This window comes from Bubalus kerabau, chromosome 9 (genome assembly GCF_029407905.1).
Source record: "Bubalus kerabau isolate K-KA32 ecotype Philippines breed swamp buffalo chromosome 9, PCC_UOA_SB_1v2, whole genome shotgun sequence".
Lineage (NCBI taxonomy): Eukaryota > Metazoa > Chordata > Mammalia > Artiodactyla > Bovidae > Bubalus > Bubalus kerabau.
The window spans coordinates 82,259,343-82,285,835 of record NC_073632.1 but is presented as its reverse complement, the minus strand read 5'-3'; the positions used below and the strand labels follow the sequence as shown (position 1 = coordinate 82,285,835).

At 40.6% G+C, this 26,493-nt stretch overlaps 1 protein-coding gene across 6 annotated transcripts in view; it reads right to left on the bottom strand.

Annotated features, from left to right (window-relative positions):
* Positions 1-523: 523 nt before the first annotated feature.
* The window catches only part of PDE7B (phosphodiesterase 7B), a 369,928-nt gene continuing 343,958 nt past the window's right edge, over positions 524-26,493 (bottom strand). For all 6 annotated transcript variants that reach the window (XM_055535706.1, XM_055535708.1, XM_055535703.1 and 3 more), the window contains 5 exons: positions 20,005-20,096; positions 16,940-17,084; positions 14,869-14,965; positions 8,812-8,892; positions 524-4,220 (listed from right to left, as the gene is read on the bottom strand). In XM_055535706.1, the coding sequence (XP_055391681.1) occupies positions 3,997-4,220; positions 8,812-8,892; positions 14,869-14,965; positions 16,940-17,084; positions 20,005-20,096 (639 nt within the window). In that variant the 3' untranslated portion in view covers positions 524-3,996. The remainder of the gene's footprint in view (positions 4,221-8,811; positions 8,893-14,868; positions 14,966-16,939; positions 17,085-20,004; positions 20,097-26,493) is intronic.

Genomic DNA, 26,493 nt, shown 5'->3' with positions numbered 1-26,493 from the left:
CATTAAAGACTCAGTGAGATTCTGAATACAAATCTTAACAAAATAGATATGAGAGGGATAAATAAAGATACAACACTGTTTCTGGGAAACGTGGATAGTTTTTGTGTGTTTTTTTTCATTTCTCCTCTATTTCCAGATAGATTTAGACACTCAGTTGTCCTGCCTGAACTGTTCTGTTGTTCTTGGAGGCTTCCAATCCTGAAATACAAGACTATATTTTTCACCAGTAAGTCTGCTATGGTTCCACAACCTAAAGCATTGTATATTATTCTCATTCATATATGAATTTCACAAATCTGGATCAGAAAACTATCAGGACTCAGAGGAAAGGCAGAATTGAATGATGGCCCTTTCCCCCTAATTGGCAAGTGATAGCTTTATGGACATGGCTGTTTCTGCAGCATCCAGTGGAATGAATCACATGAGTCATGTCTGTAGCAGTGTTCTTGACCTTGACCTTGAATTGACTGGTTGGCTGATAACATGCTACCTGGTGAAAATCAGAGTATTTTTCATAGTGTGATATTTTTAAGAAATTATCTTTATTTTTCATTGTTTACCTAGACATGCCAATGAATATTTAGGCCACATTTTGAGCAAAAACTCACAAGGTGTTTGTTTGTTTGTTTTCCAAACTTCACGTGTGTACACAAACAACACAAGTTTAAGGGTTTGCATAAAAGAACAAAGCATAAGAAATATAGTGAGATACAAGCTCATAACCAATGTTCAAATCAGTGAGCAGATCTGATTCAACATGAGAAAAGTTTACAAAACAAGTCTGTGGTTTGTAGGAAGCACTATCTGGTGACGGTGTTGCAGGACACGATCCTCGTCCCATCGCGGGAAGCCTTAGGCAGGTAGAGCAGGATGTTCACTCGGACTATCAGGGAGTGATGGGCAGGTCAGTGTCTCAGGAAAAAGGTTCTGACTGTTTGCGGGTGCTGTCAAAAGGAAAAGCAGGCTTTGTCCATCAGGGCTGGCAGTGATATCTATTCTCTCTTTTGATTTTAACTTTACCTGAACCCTTTGATTCCCTTCTTCTCAAGCATTGAAGGAATTAAACTTGGGAAGTCAGCAAGTGATGATCCAGGGACTAAGAGAAAAAAAAAAATGTGAAGATAAAGTCCCCAGATGATCCAACAGCTGTGTCTTAATTAGTAATCGGACTCCTTCTATTGAAATATTGCAAGACAGCCACCAGTAGGCAGGAAAAAAGAAAACAAATGTTTTCACATTTTTTTTAAACAAAAAAATGGATCTAGGAACTCATATGGTTGAAGGAAGGAGACAAATGTAACTAGTTTATGCATCACATCTCATTTTGCTTCAGATTTTTATTGTACTAGTAGCTGCTTCATAGGCTTAACTGTTAGATATTTGGTAGTTTTCTCTGTGAGTTCTTCTTTAAGACCTAAAATACTTGTGTCCTATAAATTTGAAACTATGAAAAATGCCTCCAGTCTTATTTATTTAAATTATGATATAAATATTGTTTAAACAAGGTTCATTTTCTAAACTCAAAGGAGAGGTTCCATTAGCTAAAACAGTGTCTTCTTCCTTATCTTTCCTGTATCTTCCCCAGTAATTGCTTTCTTTGATTTGATCTCATGAAAATTAGAGTACTCAAAAGTCCTCTGCATCACCAAACCAAAATAAGCGAGTTTGGAAGCAGAAATACATTCAATGCGTTCTCTTTTGAGGACTCACCAAGCTAAGAGCTTCAGAGTATTAAAGCCATAAAGAATAGTGTCAGTTCCTAGTTATTACAAGAAAAAAAAAAAAAACCCCAAAAAACAAACCCAAAGTTAGTGTTACTTTTTCACAACTTCCCTTCTTACCCATATCAATAATTTCAACTTATTATCCACCCATGTCATGCGGTTTTCACACTTTCTTTAGGACCTTCTGACCATCTCTCCTACTTTAATGAAACTACAACCAACTTTCCAATTCACCCTAAACCTTAACTCTGCAAGCCTCGGTCTTTCTGCAGGAACTTAATACAATCCAGTCAAGTTTCTCACATTTCATTTGTATGTTAGGAGGACAAAAAAGAGCTGCACTTAGGAAATGAGAGTTAGCTGAGGTTCTATCAGCTTGCGAAACAGCTTGATAGTAGCAGAAACAATCATATTATCATTGTCCCCACTACCACACTGTTGAAGATAAAAAGAAAGGGGGCATTGCCAATTTTCATCTAACATTAGTTATGCTGGAACTTCTAAAGAAAAGGTTCAATGCGCGGAGTTTAGCTGACTAGAGAAGAAGGCTGTAACAAATTGACTTTCCAGCCAAGTGTCTGCAGAAAAACTGGCAACAAAATTCCAAGGTGACTCTGCTAGCTAGAGTCATAATTCACCACAGTAACCTGCGAGGAAGGTAAACTCTACCAGACAATGGAAATATTTTCTTTCCTTAAATGATGTTAATGTCTGCTAAACAGTTGGGTAGTTCATATGAAATGAAAGAAAAAGAAAAATCCAGTTACTCTTAACACCAAAGAAATTCACGCCAACCATAAACCAAAGGTGGTTTGGTACTACAGCCGGGACAGATGATGGTGTTATAGGGGAGCAGGGAAGTCCCTGACGGTTAGCTGACAGGGTTATGGAAGGCTGGTGAGACCTGCCATGTGTCCCATGAGGCTGACACACCACCATGTCCTTGACAGGAGCTGTAGAAACACACGCTAATCAGCTGGCTTGCTAAAACAGAGTGCAACATCGCTGTGCTGAAAGTGACTTCAGGCTTGTTGAAGGGTCTTGTTCATCTGAGGAAACCATGCTTGGTGCCATAGATTAGACACTATGGTCTCAAGCGGAATGCCTGTGAAGTTTCCAAAATATTTCCTCAAAGACTTTATTCAGTTTTGGTTTGTGACCTTAGCTGGAAAGCATCAAGATGGACATGGGTAGGCAGTTCAGAAGGACATCTGTGAGGATTTAAGTTGGGCAGCTTTCAGAAGATGAAAAGGTGTTTAAAGTTAAGGCCTTTATCTGCAAACAATAGTATATTAATAAACTCTATACCATATTTACAAATGCATTCTCTTGTATTAAAACTAACAGTATTCTGTTCACAGTGCCATTGTTTATACAGGTAGCAATCCCATAATACTCATGTATTTTGGCATGGGAATCAGTAGCGCTTGATATTTACAGAAGATGTACAGGTGTGAAAATAAACATGTCACTGAATCTGAGTTATTGATAAAAGACAGATTGACTAATGGTGCAAAGGAATGAACTGTACAGCACCTTCCCCTCGCATAGGATAGGAAACGTGGTTTCTTAAATTGAGAAGATGCCAAATCTCTGACCCAAAGTGGCATGGAGTCTATAACAAAACAATGAACCCCCTGTTCACGTTTGGGTACATGATTATCACGTTGAATAATCTTTGTCCAGAGTTTTAGATCCATTGTCTAGTGCACAAAATAGAAAAGTTAAAAAGATTTATTATTATTTTATAATAATAATTATTATTAAAATAGAAGGTACTTTCTCTAACACTCTCTCTCGTTTGTGCTCTTGCACTTAAGACCAATATCCTTGGAGTTCCAAATATGCTGGTGTTTTTGTCATGCAGATCAGCAGTCCGATGGCCGAGGCTAAAATGCTCTGAACTCAGGAAGTGCCACCCGTCACAGTGTGACCCAGGGCCCCAAGGGCCATGGCAAGAGCACCTCTTTCTTACTCCCTAGTCTTCTCCTCCAGGGCCAAGCCGGTCCCTGGAATCAGCTCCCTCATCGTGGAATGGAGTTGCTCATTTCGGCAGCTAATGCTGAGGTGACGGATGGCTTCTGTACACTTGGGAAAAGGAGGGAGGCAGGTAAGTGGGAGGAGGGTGCATTCCGAAGAGCTCCTGGATGATGTCCAGAGAGGGGCCGGCTTGATCAGCAAGAGTCCCCCAAAGCATCCGCCCTCCCAGAGGCCTCTGCGCAAGGAGGCTGTCAATCTCAGTGTGCAGAGCAGAGCGCAGGCCTGGTGGGCCCTACGGGGCATCGCCTTCGGTCACAGTCTGCTCCTCGTCCTCAGTCCCTGGGCCTTTGTGGTCCGGGCTGCCATCGCCACTGCTTCTGTGCTGTTTGGGCAACAGGCTCTTCCACTGGGCTTTGTTGTGCGCGAGATGGCTTAGCATGCTCTCAGACAGGGCACTGTGTCCTGTGAAGTGGGCCCATTCCCGGAAGAGGGGCTCCACGATGTAGGTCATGAAACCTGAAACAGGCAAGGCCAATGTCATCACCAGCAGGGCAGTAAGACCACTTCTCACACGATTGGGCCCATGATGTACTCGGCCCCAGGGGTATGGAGGCCTCCAAGATGTGGTCCCTACCCTCAGCCTAGGAGCATAAGGTAAGTCACCTTAGGCTTAGCATTTAATCTCTCTATGCCTCCGTTTTTGCATTTGTAAAGAGTTAAGAAGGGTACCAAACCCACAGAGTTGTTAGGACAATGAAATAACACATGTGAAATGCTTAGAAAGTTCCTGGCACATAGCAAACACTCAATAAATGTTGGCTATTACTATTTGAAGAAGATCCACTGGAGAAGGGATAGGCTACCCATTCCAGTATTCTTGGGCTTCTTTTGTGGCTCAGCTGGTAAAGAATCCGCCTTTAATGCGGGAGACCTGGGTTCGATCCTTGGGTTGGGAAGATCCCCTGGAGAAGGGAAAGGCTACCCACTCCAGTATTCTGGCCTAGAGAACTCCATGGACTATATGGTCCATGGGGCTGCAAAGAGTCGACATGACTGAGCCACTCTCACTTTCATTTGAAGAAGGATAAAGACATATAAGGAAAAAAGTTAAAAAATAAAAAAATGAGCTAGAACTAAGGAAGGTGGCTGAGGGAGGGGAAGAAAGGGAAAGTGACACCAGGAAGCCACACATTGTTGATTTAGACCATCTGAAGAGTTCATTCATACATTTACCCTGAAGATATTTCTTCAGGATTATCGTTTCACATTTTTGTCTTACTTTCAATTACGTTAAGCAACCAGGTGTAGATAATAAAAGTTCATTCGTCTTCAAAACAGATTTTTTCCTGCATAAAAGTTCTGCTTGAATGATGAGATAAGATAGGTTGATATGAGACTTCTTTGTTAGCATGTCTGTTCTCTTAATTATTTTAGCCTTGTTAAACTTTCTAATCACGTCTCACTGTCAATGTGCTTTCCATATTAAGCATGATTTATTAAAGCAAAGATAATTTCCAGTCTAGGTTGGAATTATTGGATTCATCACAAACTTGGATATATTTAGGTTTTATTGTATTTCCCTTGAAATGTTGGTATTGGGAGAAGGGGACTTCTGTGGTATGGGGAGAGGCAAGTTTTTTCAGCATAATGAAATCTTCCGACAACTATCCCTGTGTGTTTATAGGCATGCGAATTATAAGGCTTGACTGGATTATTTTTTTATTGGACAAACAGCCGGTATTTAGCCTTTGAGGATGCTCTGGAGATGAGAAAAGGATACATTGATTCTAAATGTTAGTATATGTGTCTGCATTCTCTCATTAGATGTGAAATACGATTTAAATATTATAAGATGATGTTAGATAACCTGACTCTAAGGAGCAAAAAGTTAAACCAGCGACTTACTGTGTACATTTTGATAAGGTTATGTAGGAAGCCAGACAATTAAGATTTCATTCTGTAATGTTCTTGCTTGCTATTCTAGACTACCTCCATATCTAATTTTGAATATCTTGCATCTTAAGAGATATTATATATCTAAAAAGATAGTCTGCAATATTGTTATACTATTCTGAAGTTTAAGGTGTGAATATTTACCAGGTTTACCCTAAGTATTAAAAAGTTACAAATCCCACACTTAAAAATTCAGTACTTAAAAACTTCAGCTGATTTTTTTCCTGAAATTACTCTGGAGTTGCATCTCTATATTTCTACTCATTAGATATAAAGACCTCTTATAGGAGATAGGAGAGTGATTTTGAAGTCTGAATAGACACCATGAGGCAGTTTTTCTCATGAAGCAAAGCTTCTGCATGATTAGATTCGAGGCTGTCCCACAGGTTCCCACTGTATTTGTGCAAACTGACTCAGATGGTAAAGAATCCTGCCTGCAATGCGGGAAACCCAGGTTTGATCCCTGGGTTGGGAAGAGCCCCTGGAGAAGGAAATGACAACCCACTCCAGTATTCTTGCCTGGAGAATCCCATGGACAGAGGAGCTTGGTGGGCTATAGGATTGCAAAGAGTTGGACACGACTGAGCGACTAACACATTCACATTCACCTTGACTTTGTGGGGACATTGTCCTCCTGAAGGGGTACATGTGGGGGAGGGGAGAATGATGGCCTCAGAGTTAACAAGGATTAAAGAAGGCTTCTTTTTCTTTATCTTTCTAGCTTTTGTTTTTTTTAATGGCTTGCAAGATGTTAATTCCCCAACCAGGAATTGAACCTGGGCCCAGGCAGTGAGACTGCCGAGTCCTAACCACTCGACTGCCAGGGAATTCCTATCTCCTTATCTTTCTATGAAAGTGAAAGTGTTAGTCACTCAGTCAGGTCTGACTCTCTGTGACCCCATGGACTACAGCCCTCCAGGCATCTCTGTCCATGGGATTTCTGAGGCAAGAATACTGGAGTGGGTTGTCATTTCCTTCTCCAGGGGATCTTTTTGACCCAGGGATTGACCCAGGCCTTCCTCATTGCAGGCAGATTCTTTACACTTGGAAACACCAGGGAAGCCCATCTTTCTACAGGTTTCACCAATTGGAGATTCATTTAATTTAGCACCTTCTTTTTGAAAGGCAGAGTTTGATGGGAGTGGGGAGGAAGGTGGGTGAGGGCTGGATATTAAATCCTTGTTTCGCTTGGGTAAATATGAATTACTTAAAAAGAGAATCAGATCAAAGCCTGAGATGGCACTCAGGAAAACCTCATTGTGAATTGGGAAAGGAAAAAGAGAGGACATTTTCAGTCCCACGGGAATCAGGACAGAGGAACTACCTGCATTATTCACACTCACTGGAAAAATATTTGTTTGGGAGGCTGGAGCCCACAGCTCCCATTAGACTCTGTTTATCTATCTGGGTTTTTGCAGTTTCGCCTGATATGCCCCTGCACACCACACCTCCCAGCTTTGAACCTACAGAGCTGGGAGATGTGGAATAGAGACAAAAAGATTTATCTGCTGAGGGTTGTTTTATAATCACTCTTTCTCTTTATTACTGGTGTGCTGGCGTAGCATCCATGGGATTTTCCTATGCACTCAATCCTCATCCCATTTTAAAAACAGGTATCTATGGTAACCACATTTTCCTGAGCTGAAAATCAGGACATATGATCTGACAAAATAAGTGTGTTCTCATGACAACAAGAGAATAGAATCTCGAAATCAAGTCTGTCTTGCAAATCCAGGTTGTGTGCTTAACAATGTGAGCGCTTTTCTCTGGGGGCTGAAAATGTCTTTAACAGGTGCCTGGCAAATTCCTTTCTAACCAGAGTTTAACAGACTGGGCCCCGGGATTAGGATTTGGGTCAGGGTCTGTTTCCTTTGAATCGCATCTGCAGAATTTCCAACCAGATACAGCATTGGATCCAAGGAGGCTGAGGTTGCATTTCTGTTGATATTGCTGCTAATTCTGTAGCTTTCTCTGCTCTGGATTCTTCCTGGGTTCTGCTTTTTATAACAACACCCCTCTCCCTTTTTCAGGTGAAGGAATCAGTTTAATTGTAAACAAAACATAACAATAACAAAACATAACAATATTAAGGGCAATTGGGAAAAAAATTATCAATAATTTCAGTGTTCCAGTATATCTATTTTAATATTTGCCTATTCCCTTCAGATTTTTAAAAACTAGATGAATTTTGTTCCTATTTCCTTAGGTTGACTTTGAGACTCTTTTGTGAGACTATGGATTCAATTTCACCCTTAGTAATTGGAAGCATATCATTCTAACTGCCTGGTTTTCTCAATTTTCAGCTGATCTTTTTGGGTGCCCCGTGCCCTCCCAATCTCCAGACATTGAGCCTTGAGACTTGCTGCACTGTGACTGCCTTAAGTTGTTTTAAGGCAGTTCTGTCTAAACTGTCTTAAGGCAGTTAAGAAAAACTTAAAAACTGGTACATGTCAGGGCCATAGTTGATAAGTAAAAGAGTTCAAGTTCTGAGTTTGGTTTTAACTGGAGGAAACTGCAAGGAAAAGAAAGACTTGCTTTAAATGTAGATGGAATTGGTAGAGTGTTTAAAGAAGTGAGAGAAACGAATAGTTATTTTAAAGGAATTAGGGTTACAGTTTAACACTTTATTGAAATTGACACTTGAGAGTGTGGCCCTAAGAGAACAAGACTGAAAATACATTTTGAAGTGAAGAAGCATGGGACCCCGTGTCACATGTGTTTCTGGGCCTGAGTCTGGGGACCCAGCCTTTGAAATTATGTATTGAGGATGAAGGGTAGTGACCAAAATGGAAGGATCTGAAACTATAGATTTTCCATGTTTCAAGTCCTAAAGAGAGTGTGAGCTAATCTGACCTTCAGCAGCCAACAATTGATTCTTGTTATTTTCCTTCATTTGGTTTTGATTCAATTCTAAACAACAAAGTTAATATAAGTTGTTTATTAAGGGTCCATAACAAAGACTGTACCCTATTTTTCATCTCAATTGATAATTATTTAGTAGATAGGTCATGACTAGAGTGTTTATTTGGATTCAGTTATTCAAAGGGGCTTTGATTAGTTCGGATCTTTCAAAAGCTGTGTGTAGATCTTCTTTGTGACTCTTGGCCGAGGTGCCAAAATTATTCATTTAAAATTACAATTGAGCTCAACTCACCAATTTGTATACTAGGGATTGAATCTTTCTGTTGATTGCAAAGAGGACTGATTTCCAGTTCAAATTTCTGTTCAAGATCACCTAAGAAGAAAGAAGAAGAAACACATTGGTAATGCAGAACTTGAAATTTTTAATGGTCTAGTTGGAAGGAGTTACCTGGGAATTACTGTTTCTTGCCTTGTTGATAGGAATGCTCTAGCACTGACTGACTCTGCCCTGCTCTGGTAATTTCTGTGAAAATTTAAAATATCAGAGTATCAATGATCATTTACAATAGGCTCATTGTTAATAGGTACGCTCTGGGATTAGAATAAACTTTTGAACAAAACTTTATACAAACAGGAAAATGAATGGCCAATTTCCTAATATGAGATGGAAGTTCTGGTTTGAAGTTACAGATTAAGAAAACAGGTTTTACGTTTTTCCCTCCTTCCACTCTGCCTGACCCTCATCTGGTTTCACCTGAACAACCAGAAATAATAAGTAGGCAAGAAACAAGGAAGAAGAACTATTTATAGAAAGATCTCATATGCGAGTATCTCTAGAGCTACAAAATTAATCAAAATAAGGGTCTGATTCTTTCATTCTGACTCCTTAGAATTTTACTTAGTATAACTGAAAGTTAAATAAAGTATAAAGGTCAGGATAATCTTTTTTTTTTAAAAAACTTCATATTTTTTACTGGGATATAGCCGATTAGCAATGTTGTGATAGTTTCAGATGAACAGTGAAGGGGCTCAGTCATACATATACATGTAAGGATGATCTTTCTTTATGCCTCTGTCAGCTAGAAGACCAAAGGAGAAATACATCATGCAAAGCTTTATCAAAATACTTTATCGATTCTTCATGAAGGTGAAAAATTGTGGGTAATTTTCTCATTGGGAAAAACAATCTGGTTAATCAGTAGAAAAGCTGGTTCTCAGAACCACTAGCTGAATTCACAGCTATGAATGCACCCCTCTAAACTAGAGGAGAAAAACACATATATTTATACAATGTTTACTGTGTGTCAGGCACAGTTCTAAGCATTTTGCCTATTTAATTAATTTAATCCTCACAACAAGCTCAGTATAACCCCCATTTTACAAGATGTGGAAATTGAGATGAAGCATAGAGAAGTTTGTTGACCTAAGTCCTTCTTTCAATGAGGAGGGGAGCCTAAATTTAATGCTGGAAGTCTGGCTTCAGAAAGTCTGCACTTAAATGAATGGATAAGAAAGCTGTGGTACATGTACACAATGGAGTATTACTCAGCCATTAAAAAGAATACATGTGAATCAGTTCTAATGAGGTGGGTGAAACTGGAGCCTATTATACAGAGTGAAGTAAGCCAGAAAGAAAAACACTAATACAGTATACTAATGCATATATATGGAATTTAGAAAGACGGTAACGATAACCCTGTATGGGAGAGAGCTAGAGACACAGATGTATAGAACAGTCTTTTGGACTCTGTGGGAGAGGGAGAGGGTGGGATGATTTGGGAGAATGGCATTGAAACATGTATAATATCATATATGAAATGAGTTGCCAGTCCAGGTTCGATGCACGATACTGGATGCTTGGGGCTGGTGCACTGGGATGACCCAGAGGGATGGTACGGGGAGGGAGGAGGGTTCAGGATGGGGAACACATGTATACCTGTGGTGGATTCAAGTTGATATACGGCAAAACCAATACAATATTGTAAAGTTAAAAAAAAAAAAAAAAAGAAGGTCTGCACTTAACCATGGAGCTACAATCTTTTGAGATGCCACATATCTGTCATTTTCTCTGACTGTAGCCATGGCTCCCATGGTCTCTAGGGCCATGGTGATTCTCAAAACCAATGTGAGGAAATCACTCTGGCTTAATCTGAGGGGTTTAGGGAAGCCAGGTGATAACGGCCTTGAGAGGACAGGTATGACACCATTTAATATGAAAATGAATTCTCCTCAAGTTGACTTCACTCCTCACCTCCTTAGCTCCATTAATAGGGATTTTTCAGTCAAGCATGACACTTGGAGGGAAGTTTTTCTTCCTTCTACCCTCTGTATTGAGGCAGCAAATCTTGTTTATTTCTCTGTTGAAATATCTCTTTTCCCTGGTTTCATTCTAGTCTGGCTTCTTTCTTTTTTCAAATTGAAGAATAGTTGATTTACAATATTAAATTAGTAACAGGTATACAACATAGTGATTCAATAATTTTATAGATTATAGCCCATTTAAAGTTATTATAAAATATTGGCTATTTCCTATGTTGTACATTACATCATTGTATCTTATTTACTTTATACTTAGTGGTTTTTAACCTTTTAATCCCCCACTACTGTCTTGCCCCATCCTTTTCCCTCTCCTAGTTGGTAGCCTCTAGTTCTCTGTATCTGTGAATCTGTTTCTGTTTTTTTTTTTTTTTTAATTTTCATTCATTTGTTTTATTTTTTAGATTTATATATAAGTGAAAACACATAGTATTTATCTCTTCCTGTTTGACTTATTTCACTAAGCATGGCACCCTCCAGGTTTATCCATGTTTTCACAAATGCAAAAATTTCATTCCTTTTTATGACTGAGTGGTATTCCACTGTGGACTTCCCTGGTGGTTTAGAGGTAAAGAATCTGCCTGCCAAGGCAGGAGATGTGGGTTTGATCCCTGGGTCAGGAAGATCCTCTGGAGAAGGAAGTGGCAACCCACTCCAGTATTCTTGCCTGGGAAATTCCTGGCAGGCTACAGCCCATTGTGTTACAAAGAGACAGACACAACTTAGGGACTAAACAACAACAACAACTAAAGTATTCCATTATATATATATATGTATGTGTGTGTGTACATATACATACATATATATATATATATATATATATATGGGCTTCCCTGGTAGCTCAGTGGTAAAGAATCTGCCTGCAATGCAGGAGACTCGGGTTTGATCCCTGGGTCAAGAAGATCCCCTGGAGGAGGGCATAGCAACCCACTCTAGTAGTCTTGCCTGGAGAATCCCACGGACAGAGGAGCCTGGTGGGCTACAGTCCATAGGGTTGCAAAGAGTTGCACATACATATACATATCTCACATCTTCGTCTGGTTTCTTAAAAACTCATTCTTATTTTCTGCTTCTTAGCTAGTTTCTTTAGTATTTCTTCTGCTTCAACTACATATGTTGCTCTTCTTGCACTTTCTAAGATGACTCCCATTGTCATAGTCTCCACTTCAGCCTGGTATACAGGGGCCTCAACAGATCCTCTTATTCTTACCTTCTCTGGAACCAAACTGGTCTATAAGGCACAGGGATGGTCCCTTTCCCATGCCTCTTCCCATTTCCGCTCTTCTCTATCCAGATTAGTGGGACTTTTCTGCAATGATGGTTATATTCTCTCCATTGCCCACTATAGTAGCCCCTTGAAATAAGACTAATAAAACTGAGGAACTAAATTTTACATTTAATCAAATTATTTTAAATTTAATGGCCGTGCCTTGTGTCTATCCTACTGGACAGTGCTGTCTACACATCCTTTAATACCCGGCTCAGGTTCTACCATCCTTAGCACTAAATCTTCTCCTGTGACCTCCACCATGAGAGGATTTTCTTCCAGTTGGATCATTTATTCTTTCAACTATTTCATCAGATTTATAAAGCACTATATATTTCAGACATTTTGTAAATCAATGTAGAAAATACAGTGAGGAAAATTGCAGTTTCTCTCCTCCAGGAACTTTACTAATTAGTATTTTGAGCTTGTGAGACATTAACTTTAATTCTTTGTCTCCTTCAGGACACCCCCAATGGAGCTTTGCACATAGGAAAATCACAGCTTTGCTGAGGATTAGACAAGGCTGGAAGCAGATGTTCAATGAAAACTTCTGGGAATCTTGGTTGACTGAGAAGATACCAATATGTTGTTACCAAAGGACAGAAATTCTACTTTTTTTGAGTCATTGAGAGGAAGAAGATGAATGATGTTTGAGTTCTAATATCTGTTCTGAGAATTTAACACTGTCTTCCTAATTCATGGAATCATCTTTCTTTCTCTCTCTGTCCTCATCCTTGATTTTTGGGCTTTTCCTTTGCTCAACATCACGAATCATCAAAGATATTTTGGCAGGAATTGTTAGCAGTCAGTGGAAACCCAAATCCTAAATGGAAAGCTGGAAGAAGATTATTCAAAATGATACAAATAGTGCTTTATAGAATTTCTAAAAAAATAATTCAGTATGGAGGACAAGCAGTTTGGATAACCAGAGAGTCTAGTCTTCTCTTAAGTAAGCTGAACTTCTGCTAGATCATATGGCTATTAATTAAAAAGGAACTGACACACCATCTGTACTTTCCTTTCTCTGCCAGGAGACATGATATGGAGCAAAGTATATGAAAGCTCACCCTTAGCGATCAGAGTCACAAATGTTCAAGGTTGTTCTCTTATAATACTACTTGTTTTTTAGTCACCAAGTTGTGTCCAACTCTTTGCAACCCCGTGGACTGTAACCTGCCAGGCTCCTGTGTCCTTGGAATTTTCCAGGCAAGAATACTGGAGTGGGTTGCCATTTCCTTCTCCAGGGAATCTTCCTGACCCAGGGATGGAACCTACGTCCCCTGCATTGGCAGGCTGGTTCTTTACTACTGAGCCACCAGGGAACCCCTATAATGTTGCACATGTGTATTATTATGAGGACAAATTTTGGCAAAGGCATCTTACAGATTACCTTTATTGATTGATTCCATTTATTCCACTTAGCTAACAACTTTGATTCGCCAGCTCTGTATGCCTTGCCATCTGCCCAAGAGACATGGTCCCTGCCCCAAGCAACTCATAATCCGGAGAGTGTAAGATAAGTAAATGAAAAGGTTAAACTTCAATCAGTGTCAACAAGAACACACGAATGAGTCAAAACCAAGAGGGACAGGGTGGCATCTTTTCTCTGTCCCATTGTTTGATATCTAAGGATGAAGATCCTAGCCCTTCTCTCATTGGGCTATTTCAATATTTTCTATATTTTATAGTAAAGTATTTATCTTATCTAATCTAACCTCCCTTCTCTAAGTTCATCATATTTCCTTTTGTTTTTCCCTCAGTGGTGATCTTGGAACATGGGCAACTAGAAGTGACCTTTTGATTACTAACCACTCACACTCATTTGAAGTGAAATTTTACAGAATGGACACTACATGAGTGCTTTTACCCAAGGGAAAGAGATGGGGAGCAGAGCCTTCTGGCCCCATGTGAACCCAATCTGCTCTGTTTTGTCTTCTGTCTTTGGGACCATCTCAATGTCTTTGACTCATCTTTCTACTGAGGCGTCTCCAAAAGGCTCACTGTTGCTGCTTGACCTCCCCACAGAGCTGGTATGTGGGACACTTCAGGCTTTATTTGTTCTCAGACTCTCAGACCTGAGGCTGTCACTAACATCAGGGCACTGTTGTGCCTGAAAAAACATCCTGAGCACTGAAACCAGGCCTGAAGAAACAAGCTGTATTTAAAGGCCAAGATCCCACCCAATGTCCAGATTCTGCTGCTAATTCATTGCCTTACTTCTGAATGAGGTTAACCTCTTAAAAATTATACCCTAACTTGGGACCATTTGTCTTTTCACAATGTATATACGAGAGGATGAACTCTGACTAAATATGCTCTATTTCTTTATTCACTTTAAGAAAGCAAGGGAAAGAAATACAAAAAAAGTCCAGGTCCTTCTGTCAGAGTGGAAAACATTGACCCCAAATGGCATTTAGCTTTTAAGCCATGCTCAGCTCATTAACATGAAGGTCAGAGTAAAAGACAAACTGTCCTGTACCTCTTATATCCGCAGAGAAAAACCATGAAAATTATCTATATCCCTCTATTGCTCACGTTACTGTACCTCGTTACTACCTGTTTCCATAGTAAGTCAACTTATTTATTTTTAAATTATTTCCAAAAAAGGGCCAGATGGTGTGCAAAAGGTTTAAAGAGAAAAGTGGGGATAATAAGAGTTGATGAAATAACAAATGTCACGATAGATGATCCATTTCTTGTTTTATTAGGATAAACGCCCAAAAGAAGAGGGGGTGATGAACACTCAGCAATTGGATCCCTACTAACCTTGCCTGTAGAATTCTTCGCAGACCCTTTCACTCCATTGCTTGCTCATCTCCCAGATTCTACAAGGATTGCAAATGTCAGCACACTTCAAGGCAATCTGAGAAATGACAGGGCAGGGAGAGATGGTCAAAGGATGATCCTTGAGCAGCAAATGTACCCCAAGCCCAAGCGTGGTCAGACCTGCCCTCGGTACCTTGGTACCTCACGGTACCAAGCCCATATTTACAGAGGCCTCCCTGACGTGCCTCTTCAGGAAACAGCACGTATTCACCACCGCACAAAACCTTCATTCAGAACTCCCACTTTACATCAGTGAGAAGGAGAGAAGAGTCACCGTCCAAGGACATGGGGCTTCCTGGAGGGGACCTGGAGTGGGCAGGCCAAGGAAAGCTGTGGCCTGGTTCCTTCTGTTGTTCCACCCGTCATGGGCAGGGAGGCCACAGGGCCCCCAACCAGGCTTGAGTGAGATCACTGGGACCTCACCTCACAGTGACCACATTGGCCGACTCCATACATCACTTAAACTGTGTGTTTGCATTTATATGGCCGTATCTGTGTGTGTCAGTAAGCTCAGACTGCCAGCCAGGGAGCTAAGCCATATCAAGCCCAGGAGTGTTTGCTTGGCAGAGATGAGTCTGGGCCTTCTTGGCTTGCCTCACACAGTTCTGTATCTGGGATGCCAGCTTTTGTCAGGGATGCTGACTCTAGGAGGGGGTCCCTTGAATTTCCAAAGAAGCAGGTTCTCCCTCTTAACAAACAACTGCCAAGAAACCACCGCCTAGAGGGGCTTCCTGTGGTGTGCCCTCCATCAGCAAGGTCTGCTGGTTTTGACCTAGTTCATTGGGATAATAGAACTGCTAGCAGTGTTGGGGTCTGGGAGAGCCTGGGTCATATTAAGCTGCAAACTTGGTTGGCTCTTTATTTCCAGGTGAATGGGGGCACCAGTACTTGTGAGAGGAGGTCAGGGGCAGAAGCCCCCTCCAGTTCCTGCCCTTTAGGGATTAATGTGTGTTGGCGAGCTTTCCTTTTGGAATGCAAGCATCCAGGCCAAATCTTTCAGCTACTCAAAGACTTGAATCTCTAAAATCAGAGGCCGGTGGTACCCAGGGGCTAGAAGTCTACTTTGGGAAGAAAGGAGGAGGGAGATTCAGTTTTACAGCTGGGAGGAGGGCATTTCTTGAAAAGGATAGAGCAGTTGGATAACTTCAGAAGGCAGCCTGAAGGCATGCAAGGGAAAAGACTGTATAGTTTAGTCTCCCACATGCCATTTCCCTGGTTTAACCATTTTCCTGGTTAAAGCTGGTCTATCTAGATGCATCCAGGATCCACTCAGTTAGTCTTTTGTGCCAAAAGGAAAGAAGGAAGATGAGAGAAAATGGAAGATCAAGAAAAAGGCTCTGGTTTGGATACCAGGTCAGACTTCTGCTTCCAAGATCCATTTCTCCCCTGCACTTCACAAACGGCTTCTTGCCATGGAAGGAAGCAGAAAGTGTTGTGCTTGATATGATTCCATTCATTCAATTAAACAAAATCATTTATTTATTGATACCTGATAATGGTAAGACTAGGTAAATATCATTGAGCTTCAGATGAATATATGAGTTCAGGTTGTAAAAAGAAGTCAAGCAAGATTTAATAGGCTTGAGGTAAAGGAAAGATACTTATTTCTCAATTTTTGTTAGTGCTATAGTTAACATAATACACTTTTGTATTAAAGGAATAGTTTTAGACATTGCAAAAGTATGATAGTGATCAACAGTACATCAAGCCACAAAATGTGGTAAATTCTTACTGCATGCAGCTACCCAGGGGGGCTACTTTGTGGTGAAACAGATACCAAACAAGGAGAAATGAGATATTATCAATGTACTGACATGAAACCCAGCTTTTTTTTACTTGCTTGGAAACCACTTAAAAATTTCATGTGTCTCAAGGTTTTTAATAAACTAGGTCACTGCTCTAGCTTATACCATGGGGGATACTCCTTCTCAGATGTGCTAAAATGATTGATTGTATCCTTAGTGTTTTAGAGCAAGGATAATGACGTCTTTTTGTTGTTGTTGTTGTTTACCTGAAGCATAAAGTGCCTGTCGTGTACATCCTCCAGTCTTAGGTCTTTATTGTGGAGGTGAGCTTTCAATCTGGTCAAAAATTCATTCTGTCTGTTGATGTCTGTTGCCAAGATCAAGGAGCCCAGCTGCTGTTCAATATCCTGTCTGCATCCACAGAATGAAAGAGAATGAAAGAGAAAACACACACACAAAGCAAATCTCTTTGAGCAGAGTGATTGATTCTGTCATCATCAGGTGGCTTATTTTCTCATTTCTGCCTCTGATTATTACACAGAGTCCTGGTCCCTTGCAGCCTAAGCGTGATTCTCTCACCCACCATCATTCTGTCCTTGGATGGGAGGTATGCCAAGGACTGAACAGAGTGACTGAAACCTTGGGTGAACAAAGTTGTGGCAGTTTATACATTCCCACAGTTCCTATGGGTGGCAAGATCGGAAGCCAACTAGAAATATATGCTTGAAGGAGGTCACAAAGACTCACAGAATCACAGCATTTGGATTGTGCTTTTTAGTAGAGCTCACACCAACTCAAACCTTAAGACTTGCATGGGGAGAGAAAGGGTATAATAATAGTATTGAAGCCAATAATAGTGACTGATTCTATGGAATGGAAAGATCCATCAAGGAAGCAAAATGGATAGGCTGGAAAGAGATACTGGAACTTACAAAAGAGTCACAGTAGATTAAGGTACCATTAAAAAGCAGTGTTCATGCAATATATTGGTCAACAAATGGTATACAGACAATGGGATGTTTTGGAACAGTAAACCAAATTAGGGCTTTCATGCATCGGAGAAGGAAATGGCAACCTACTCCAGTGTTCTTGCCTGGAGAATCCCAGGGACAGGGGAGCCTGGTAGGCTGCCGTCTATGGGGTTGCACAGAGTCGGACACAACTGAAGTGACTTAGCAGAGCATAGCATAGCATAGCATATATGGAAAGTAACCAATGGGAGGAAAATCCATATCTATTTTTAAAATTCACCTTTAAAAGTTAAGTATGTTTAGATAGAGTGCACAGAACATACACAAACAGTTTAAGGGATAAATTATAAAATAAACATCTTACAATCACCGCCTAGGTCAAGATCATTGCCTGCCAGTACCCCAGAAAGCCCTCATTGTGTCTCTTATCCAACCCCACTTCCCCTCAACCCCTGAAGCAACTACTGTCTTGACTTTTGTTTTAATAATTTCCTTGCTATTGATAATAATTTTACCACCTGTGCATGCATGCCTAAACACTATGGTTTAACTTTAACTGCTTGTTCACTTTAAGTTATGTGGTAAGTATCAGTTTGTGACTTGCTTTTTTTAGCTTAATATATTTTTGAAGGTCAGTTAAGTTGATGTGTGAGCTGTTGTTCGTCCATTTTCATGATTAGATTATATGCCAATGTAGGACTGTACTTCAGTGTATTATCTGTTCTACTTTTGATGATCACTTGAGTAGTTTCTAGTTTTTGACTACTATGGAAAAAATGACACAATAAATACAATTACACACCTCCAATTATAGATTTGTAAGGTTTCTCTAGGGACTATGTCCAAGAATAAAATTATTGGATCACAGAGTATGTTCATCTTCAATTTCTTAGATATTGCTGATTATTTTTAAAACAGTTGTATAAATTTACATTCCAAGTAGTAATAGATGAGCTTCTCATTGCTTTACAGTCTTATCCTTTACATTTTTTTTTGCCAATTTGCCAATATCATGCAACTCATTGTACTTTTAATATGAATTGCCTTGATTACTAATGAGGTTGGACATATATTCATATGTTTATTGGTCATTTCTATTTCTTTTTTTGCGAAATTTTTTTTAGTCTTTATCTACAAGGGCATTACTGGGACAAATCTGGTTTGACAAAAGAACAAATCATTTTGTTCTTTCCTGTCTCCTTCTCTTTCCTTCCCTTTTCCTTTTCTCTTTCTTTGGCTTCCTTGTCCTTCACCTCCTCATTTCTCCTCCAAACTTGATTTGTTACTCTAGACTTTAGTTCTTTTTGCACTTAATTCTTTCAATCTTGCAATATATTGTTTTCATAAAAGGCATGAATTTGTATTCTCTGTATGAGGATTGATTTTATTTGGTTCCAGTGGGTAAAGTGTTATCAGAATTGAAGTTCCTTCCATGAATTTCACACTCCTCTGGGTGCTAGGAAACAGAATAAGATAGGAGCAGAGGGCCAGGGGTAAATCAGTGCGCCCAGAGCATCCTGCTGCTTGACCAAGAGACATCACGGGGCCCTTGACCTTGGTGCCCCTCTGGAAGATGGTACAGGAATCTATTTACTTGTTCCTGCCTAGCTACCTCGGGTTCTGTGCATTTGAATGAAACAGATAGGAATTGGTGGTGGCCTGGGAAGACAGTGCAGAGGCTAAATTAAGGCCAATATGGTGCAGCCGCTAAACTGAGGCCAGATGGAAATGAGGCCGTGGTCTTGGATTTAATAGACCTCAGCCTAAATATCCAGCCTAACAAACAGTCAACCAGGAAACTAGTATTTCCACTTCTGTTTAAAATGCAAGAAACACAGGTAAATTCCTGCTGGAAAAAAAATGGCTGGGGCCCATTCAGTCTCTTAACAGAAGATGTTTTAGAACAGAATTTTTGACTTCTCCTTTTACTAAGATTGGCAATGACAAAACACCCTTTATTGAACAAGGCTTCAGTCTCACGTGGGAACTCCTGTGTTCCTTCTTGATAAATATTTATTATTTGGATCTACACAGGAGGACAATTTTGCTAACATAAAAGACAGGAGTTTGGCAAAGCACAGCACTGAGGCCGAAGAGTGTGAAAGCTGAGAACTGTTTATTATCTCTTTTCCTGACATTAGGTCCTACACTCTCCAGGCCCTTTCAGAGCTCACAGGGACTCTGGTTTCTGGGTTGCTGTAACTGACACCACATGTCCTCCGATAGGCGACTAAGGGAGTGTGGGCCGGAAGCACTGCTGGCTGGCTCCCTGCCATTCACCCCGGGGGTCTCAAGCCCGAGAGCACACGGCTTATCTCTAATGTGTGGACATCGGTATGTTTCATCTCTAGGTCACTTACGTCATTTCCTTTGGCAAGTGAGCCAGAAGCCTTGATTCTCGAAGCATGCCGATTGTAGATCGCCAGTGGTGATTCTCCAGCACAGACATATTCTAGAAAGAAAGAAAATTAAAACTATAAACAGGGGAGAAGCCAGATACTGATCTCTCTCACCAAACACAGCTCTGTGGAGGCCAATATTTTCCCTCCGGCCAGTTCATACCGGAGGACACAGAGGCAGAGCAGAAATGAAACGCAAAATAAAACAACTGCAGGTCTATTCTCAAGGCTATAATAATCATGGGGGAGTGGCAAGACCCTGCTGCCCCTCCAGTGGAGGGCTGAATGAGGGTCTATTTCTAACGACCGCAGTCCTGCCTCTGCCCCTATTTTTGAAAACTCCTTCAGGTAATACTGATTGTAGAAGAAAGAAAGAGAGGCAGTAAAAATAGGTAGTAATGGATACCCTAGGGCTATGTGCATAATATAATCCAAAATCATACTACTCAACCAAACAGAGGTTGGCCTCACTGCCGCTGCTATGATCTGTGCCCTGCCCATTATCAAAACTGGGAAGAACCTGTTGGGCAACTGGTGACATATGCAAACTCCTGAATCCCAGTCAATAGATTTGTGGTGATTAATTATTGTGCATACTAGAGTCTAAGAACCGCTGTCAATAATCTTTGTGACCAGTATAATGGCATTTAGCCCATCAAGTCTGGGTTTGAATCTACAGTTGTTTTCTTCTTCAACGATCTTGATATTTCTTTCTTTGTGAGAACCTCTATTATGTTCAGTCTCCCTGTTGACCTTAAATATGCTGCTTGTCTGAACATTTGCTAACCATTTAAATAATGACTATTTATAACAACCTATTGTGTTCTATTCTAAATTAGCAAACAGTATGGCCTCACCACTGATTTCATCCACAGAGAATAAAACTCTTCTAGTCTCCAGGAGGGAGAAGGCAATGACACCCCACTCCAGTACTCTTGCCTGGAAAATCCCATGGATGGAGGAGCCTGGTAGGCTGCAGTCCATGGGGTCGCTAAGAGTCAGACACGACTGAGCAACTTCACTTTCACTTTTCACTTTCATGCATTGGAGAAGGAAATGGCAACCCACCCCAGTGTTCTTGCCTGGAGAATCCCAGGGACGGGGGAGCCTGGTGGGCTGCCGTCTCTGGGCTCGCACAGAGTTGGACACGACTGAAGCAACTTAGCAGCAGCAGCAGCAGCAGTCTCCAGGAAATCTTTTTCCTTTATTTTCTTATTTGTTTGTTTATTCATCACTTCTTGGCCTTTTGACTAAGATTAAGAGTCTACTCATTCTCCATTTTCTTTCAAGTTTACATTTGTAAACTTACAAAAATATACAGGAAGATAACATTTATTAAAAGTGAAGTTAAGTTGCCAAAGTATAGAAACAACCTAAATGTTCATCAACAGATAAATGGATTAAGAAGACGTGGTATAATGGAATATTACTTAGCCATAAAAAAGAATGACGTTGTACCATTTGCAACAAGATGGTTGGATTTGGAAGGCATTATCCTAAGTGAAGGACTCCTGTGGTGGCTCAGAAGTAAAAAATCTGCCTGCAATGCAGGAGACTTGGGGTTTGATTCCTGGATCTGGAAGAGCCCCTGGAAAAGGAAATGGCAACCCACTCCAATATTCTTGCCTGGACAGAGAAGTCTGATGGACTACAGTCCATGGAGGAACAAAAGTCGGACACGATTTAGCAACTAAACCACCACCACCACTACCATCCTAAGTCAAATGAGACAAAGACGGATACTGTAAAATATCACTTATATGTGGAATCTAAAAAAAAAAAAGAAACAGACTCATAGGGAATAACCTAGTGGTTACCAATGAGAATAACCTAGTGGTTACCATCACTAGATGGTCAACACCAAAATCAGATTGATTATATTCTTTGCAGCCAAAGATGGAGAAGCTCTATACAGTCAGCAAAAACAAGACCAGGAGCTGACTGTGGCCCAGATCATGAACTCCTTATTGCCAAATTCAGACTTAAATTGAAGAAAGTAGGGAAAACCACTAGACCATTCAGGTATGACCTAAATCAAATCCCTTACGATTATACAGTAGAAGTGAGAAATAGATTTAAGGGACTAGATCTGATAGACAGAGTGCCTGATGAACTAAAGACAGAGGTTCATGACATTGTACAGGAGGCAGGGATCAAGACCATCCCCAAGGAAAAGAAATGCAAAAAAGCAAAATGGCTGTCTGAGGAGGCTTTACAAATAGCTGTGAAAAGAAGAGAAGTGAAAAGCAAAGGAGAAAAGGAAAGATAAACCTATTTGAATGCAGAATTCCAAAGAATAGCAAGGAGAGATAAAAAAGCCTTCCTCAGTGATCAGTGCTAAGAAATAGAGGAAAACAACAGAATGGGAAAGACTAGAGAGCTCTTCAAGAAAATTAGAGATACCAAGGGAACATTTCACGCAAAGATGGGCTCAATAAAGGACAGAAATGGTATGGACCTAACAGAAGCAGAAGATATTAAGAAGAGGTGGCAAGAATACACAGAAGAACTGTACAAAAAAGATCTTCACGACCCAGATAATCATGCTGGTGTGATCACTCACACTCACCTAGAGCCAGACATCCTGGAATGTGAGGTCAAGTGGGCTTTGGGAAGCATCACTATGAACAAAGCTAGTGGAGGTGATGGAATTCCAATTGAGCTATTTCAAATCCTGAAAGATGATGCTGTGAAAGTGCTGCACTCAATATGCCAGCAAATTTGGAAAACTCAGCAGCGGCCACAGGACTGGAAAAGGTCAGTTTGCATTCCAACCCCAAAGAAAGGCAATGCCAAAGAATGTTCAAGTGAAAGTGAAGTCACTCAGTCGTGTTCGACTCTTAGCGACCCCATGGTCTGCAGCCTACCAGGCTCCTCCGTCCATGGGATCTTCCAGGCAAGAGTACTGGAGTGGAGTGCCACTGCCTTCTCCATTACAATGTTCAAACTACCATACAATTGCACTCATCTCACAGGCTAATAAAGTAATACTTAAAATTCTCCAAGCTAGGCTTCAGCAATACGTGAACCATGAACTTCCAGATGTTCAAGCTGGTTTTAGAAAAGGCAGAGGAACCAGAGATGAAGTTGCCAACACTGCTGGAAAAAATATCATTGAAACTTAATGCCAACATCATCGAAAAAGCAAGAGAATTCCAGAAAAACATCTATTTCTGCCTTACTGACTATGCCAAAGCCTTTGACTGTGTGGATCACAATAAACTGTGGACAATTCTGAAAGAGATGGGAATACCAGACCACCTGATCTGCCTCTTGAGAAATCTGTATGCAGGTCAGGAAGCAACAGTTAGAACTGGACATGGAACAACAGACTGGTTCCAAATAGGAAAAGGAATATGTCAAGGCTGTATATTGTCACCCTGCTTATTTAACTTATATGCAGAGTACATTATGAGAAACGCTGGGCTGGAGGAAGCACAAGCTGGAATCAAGATTGCCGGGAGAAATATCATTAAACTCAGATATGCAGATGACACCATCTTTACGGCAGAAAGTGAAGAACTAAAGAGCCTCTTGATGAAAGTGAAAGAGGAGAGTGAAAAAATTGGCTTAAAACTTAACATTCAGAAAACTAAGATCATGGCATCTGGTCCCATTACTTCATGAGGAAACAGTGGCAGACTTTATTTTTGGGGGCTCCAAAATCACTCCAGATGGTGACCGCAGCCATGAAATTAAAAGACACTTGTTCCTTGGAAGCCAAGTTATGACCAACCCAGACAGCATATTAAAATGCAGAGACATTACTTTGCCAACAAAGGTCCATCTCGTCAAAGTTATGGTTTTTCCAGTGGTCATGTATGGATGTGAGAGTTGGAGGATAAAGAAAGCTGAGCACCGAAGAATTGATGCTTTTGAATTGTGGTGTTGGAGAAGACTCTTGAGAGTCCCTTAGACTGCAAGGAGATCCAACCAGTCCATTTAAAGGAAATCAGTTCTGGGTGTTCATTGGAAGGACTGATGTTGAAGCTGAAACTCAAGGCTAATACTTGAGTTAATGTTGATGTTGAAACTCAAACTCAAGGCTAATACTTTGGCCACCTGATGCGAAGAACTGACTCATTGTAAAAGACTCTGATGCTGGGAAAGATTGAAGGTAGGAGGAGAAGGGGCTGACAGAGGATGAGATGTTTGGATAGCATCACTGACTCAATGGACATGAGTTTGAGTAAACTCTGGGAGTTGGTGATGGACAGGGAGGCCTGGCCTGCTGCAGTCCATGAGGTTGCAAAAAGTCACACACGACTGAGTGACTGAACTGAACTGAACTACCAGTGAGAAGAGGAAAGGCGAGGGGGCAACATAGGGGAAAGGGATTAAAAGGTACAAACTATTATGTATAAAATAAGCTACAAAGATAGCTTGTACAACACAGGGAATAGAGCCAATATTTTATAATAACTATAAATGGAATATAACCTTAAATTATGAATCAGTATGTTATATACCTGTGAGATACAATATTGCTCATTAATTATACTTCATTTAAAAAAGTTGGGGGGAGTAAAGGGACTTCCATGTTGGTCCAGTGGTTAAGACTTTGCCTTCCAAAGTGGGGGGTGCAGATTCCATCTCTGGTTGGGGAGCTAAGGCCCCACGTGACTTGCGACCAAAAAACCAAAACGTAAAACAGAAGCATAATTATAACACATTCAATAAAGACTTTAAAAATGAACCGCATCAAAAAAAAAATCTTAAAAAGTTGGGGGCAATTGTGTGACTCTAATTACATGAGATACGAGTCATCAAATCCATGGGGACAGAAAGAATGGCAGTTCCGGGGGCCTGAGGGACTAGGGAATTATTATTTAGTGGGAGCAGAGTTTCAGTTTTGCAACATGAAAAGAATTCTAGAGAGTGATTGTGGTGATGACTGGACAATGCAAATGTCTTCATGCTACTGACGTTAATAGTGAAAGTGAAGTCACTCAGTGGTGTCTGACTCTTTGCAATCCCATGAACTGTAGCCTGCAAGGCTCCTCTGTCCATGGGATTTTTCAGGCAAGAACACTGGAATGGGTTGCCATTTCCTTCTCCAGGGGATCTTCCCGACCCAGGGATTAAACCCAGGTCTCCCGCATTGCAGGCAGACTGTATCCTCTGAGCCTCAGGGAAGCCCTGAACTTAATACTGCTGTACACTAAAAAATGGTCAAGATGGTAAATTTTATATTATGTGTATTTTGCCACAATTAATAAAAAATGAGGGAAAAGGAGCAAGGAAAATAGTAGTGGAGCGTAAAGGAGGCTGGTCAGAGACTGAAAAGCATTTCATCATTTCATACCCCCACCCTTCTTGCCACTATATCTGTATTATCCATGCGATGCTCAACTTTTTCAGCAAATGAGAAAAAAGAATCTCCCATGATTGACACAATCCAAGGTCCATTAGGCAAAAACAAGTTCAAGAAAACTGCAACCATTCTTTGTTCTAAATCCAGATCATGATTTCTCTCCAGGACTTTGCAGACTGAATTGATGAGGTAGGGTCTTATTCTGACCCTTTGTACAGGCGGCTCTATTGCTATTCATTTCTCTCCTTGCCAGGGAGTCATTATTCCTTACTCACCACTTGACCAGCTCTGAACCTGTGATGAGATTTTGTTACTTTTATCAACTGGTCTATTATCTCCTTTTGGGCATGAACCAGACACAACAAAAGCCAATGTTTATGAGAAATATCATGCTAGACTAATTTGTTTTGATTGTAAAGATTTATGAGAGCAGAGAGTGATAGGTTAGTGTGATGTAACAGATGTCCTATCCCTGATGTGACATTTAATTCATCACTTGTGAGCGCTCCCTTCAAGACTAATTCAAGTAGATGTGACATGAGTGCCCTCACGTGAGTTTTTCAAGAGGCCCGGAAAACTGTAACAAGACCTAATGATAAATGACGCCATATCCTTGTTGAGTGGAACAAAAGCATCTGGGGAATTGCCTTAGGCATTGTTATTTATGCCAGCCTGACTTAACATCTTCATTAATAATCTTCCTGAAGACAGAATAAAAGGATGCTTGGGAGCTCTTTTGGTGAAACCATATTTAGAGATGAGCACCAGGAAAATGGGAGGAAATGCAAGGGGCTTGGAAGCTGGCACAGAATAAAAGAAAATAGTGCACGCATTACAAACAAATTCTTTCAGGGAGCTGTCATTATAAATAAAAGTATATTCTGGCCAGAACTGTGTTGGAGGTGAAGGGAGGGGGGATTAACATTTCTGAACCACACCTACTGTGTGCCTGGCACTTTACATGATCTCACTGAATTCTCATATAACTGTCTACCGTTTTAATCATTAACCCACAGATAATAAAACCGAGCCTAGACAGCATATTAAAAAGCAGAGACATTACTTTGCCAACAAAGGTCCGTCTAGTCAAGGCTATGGTTTTTCCGGTAGTCATGTATGGATGTGAGAGTTGGACT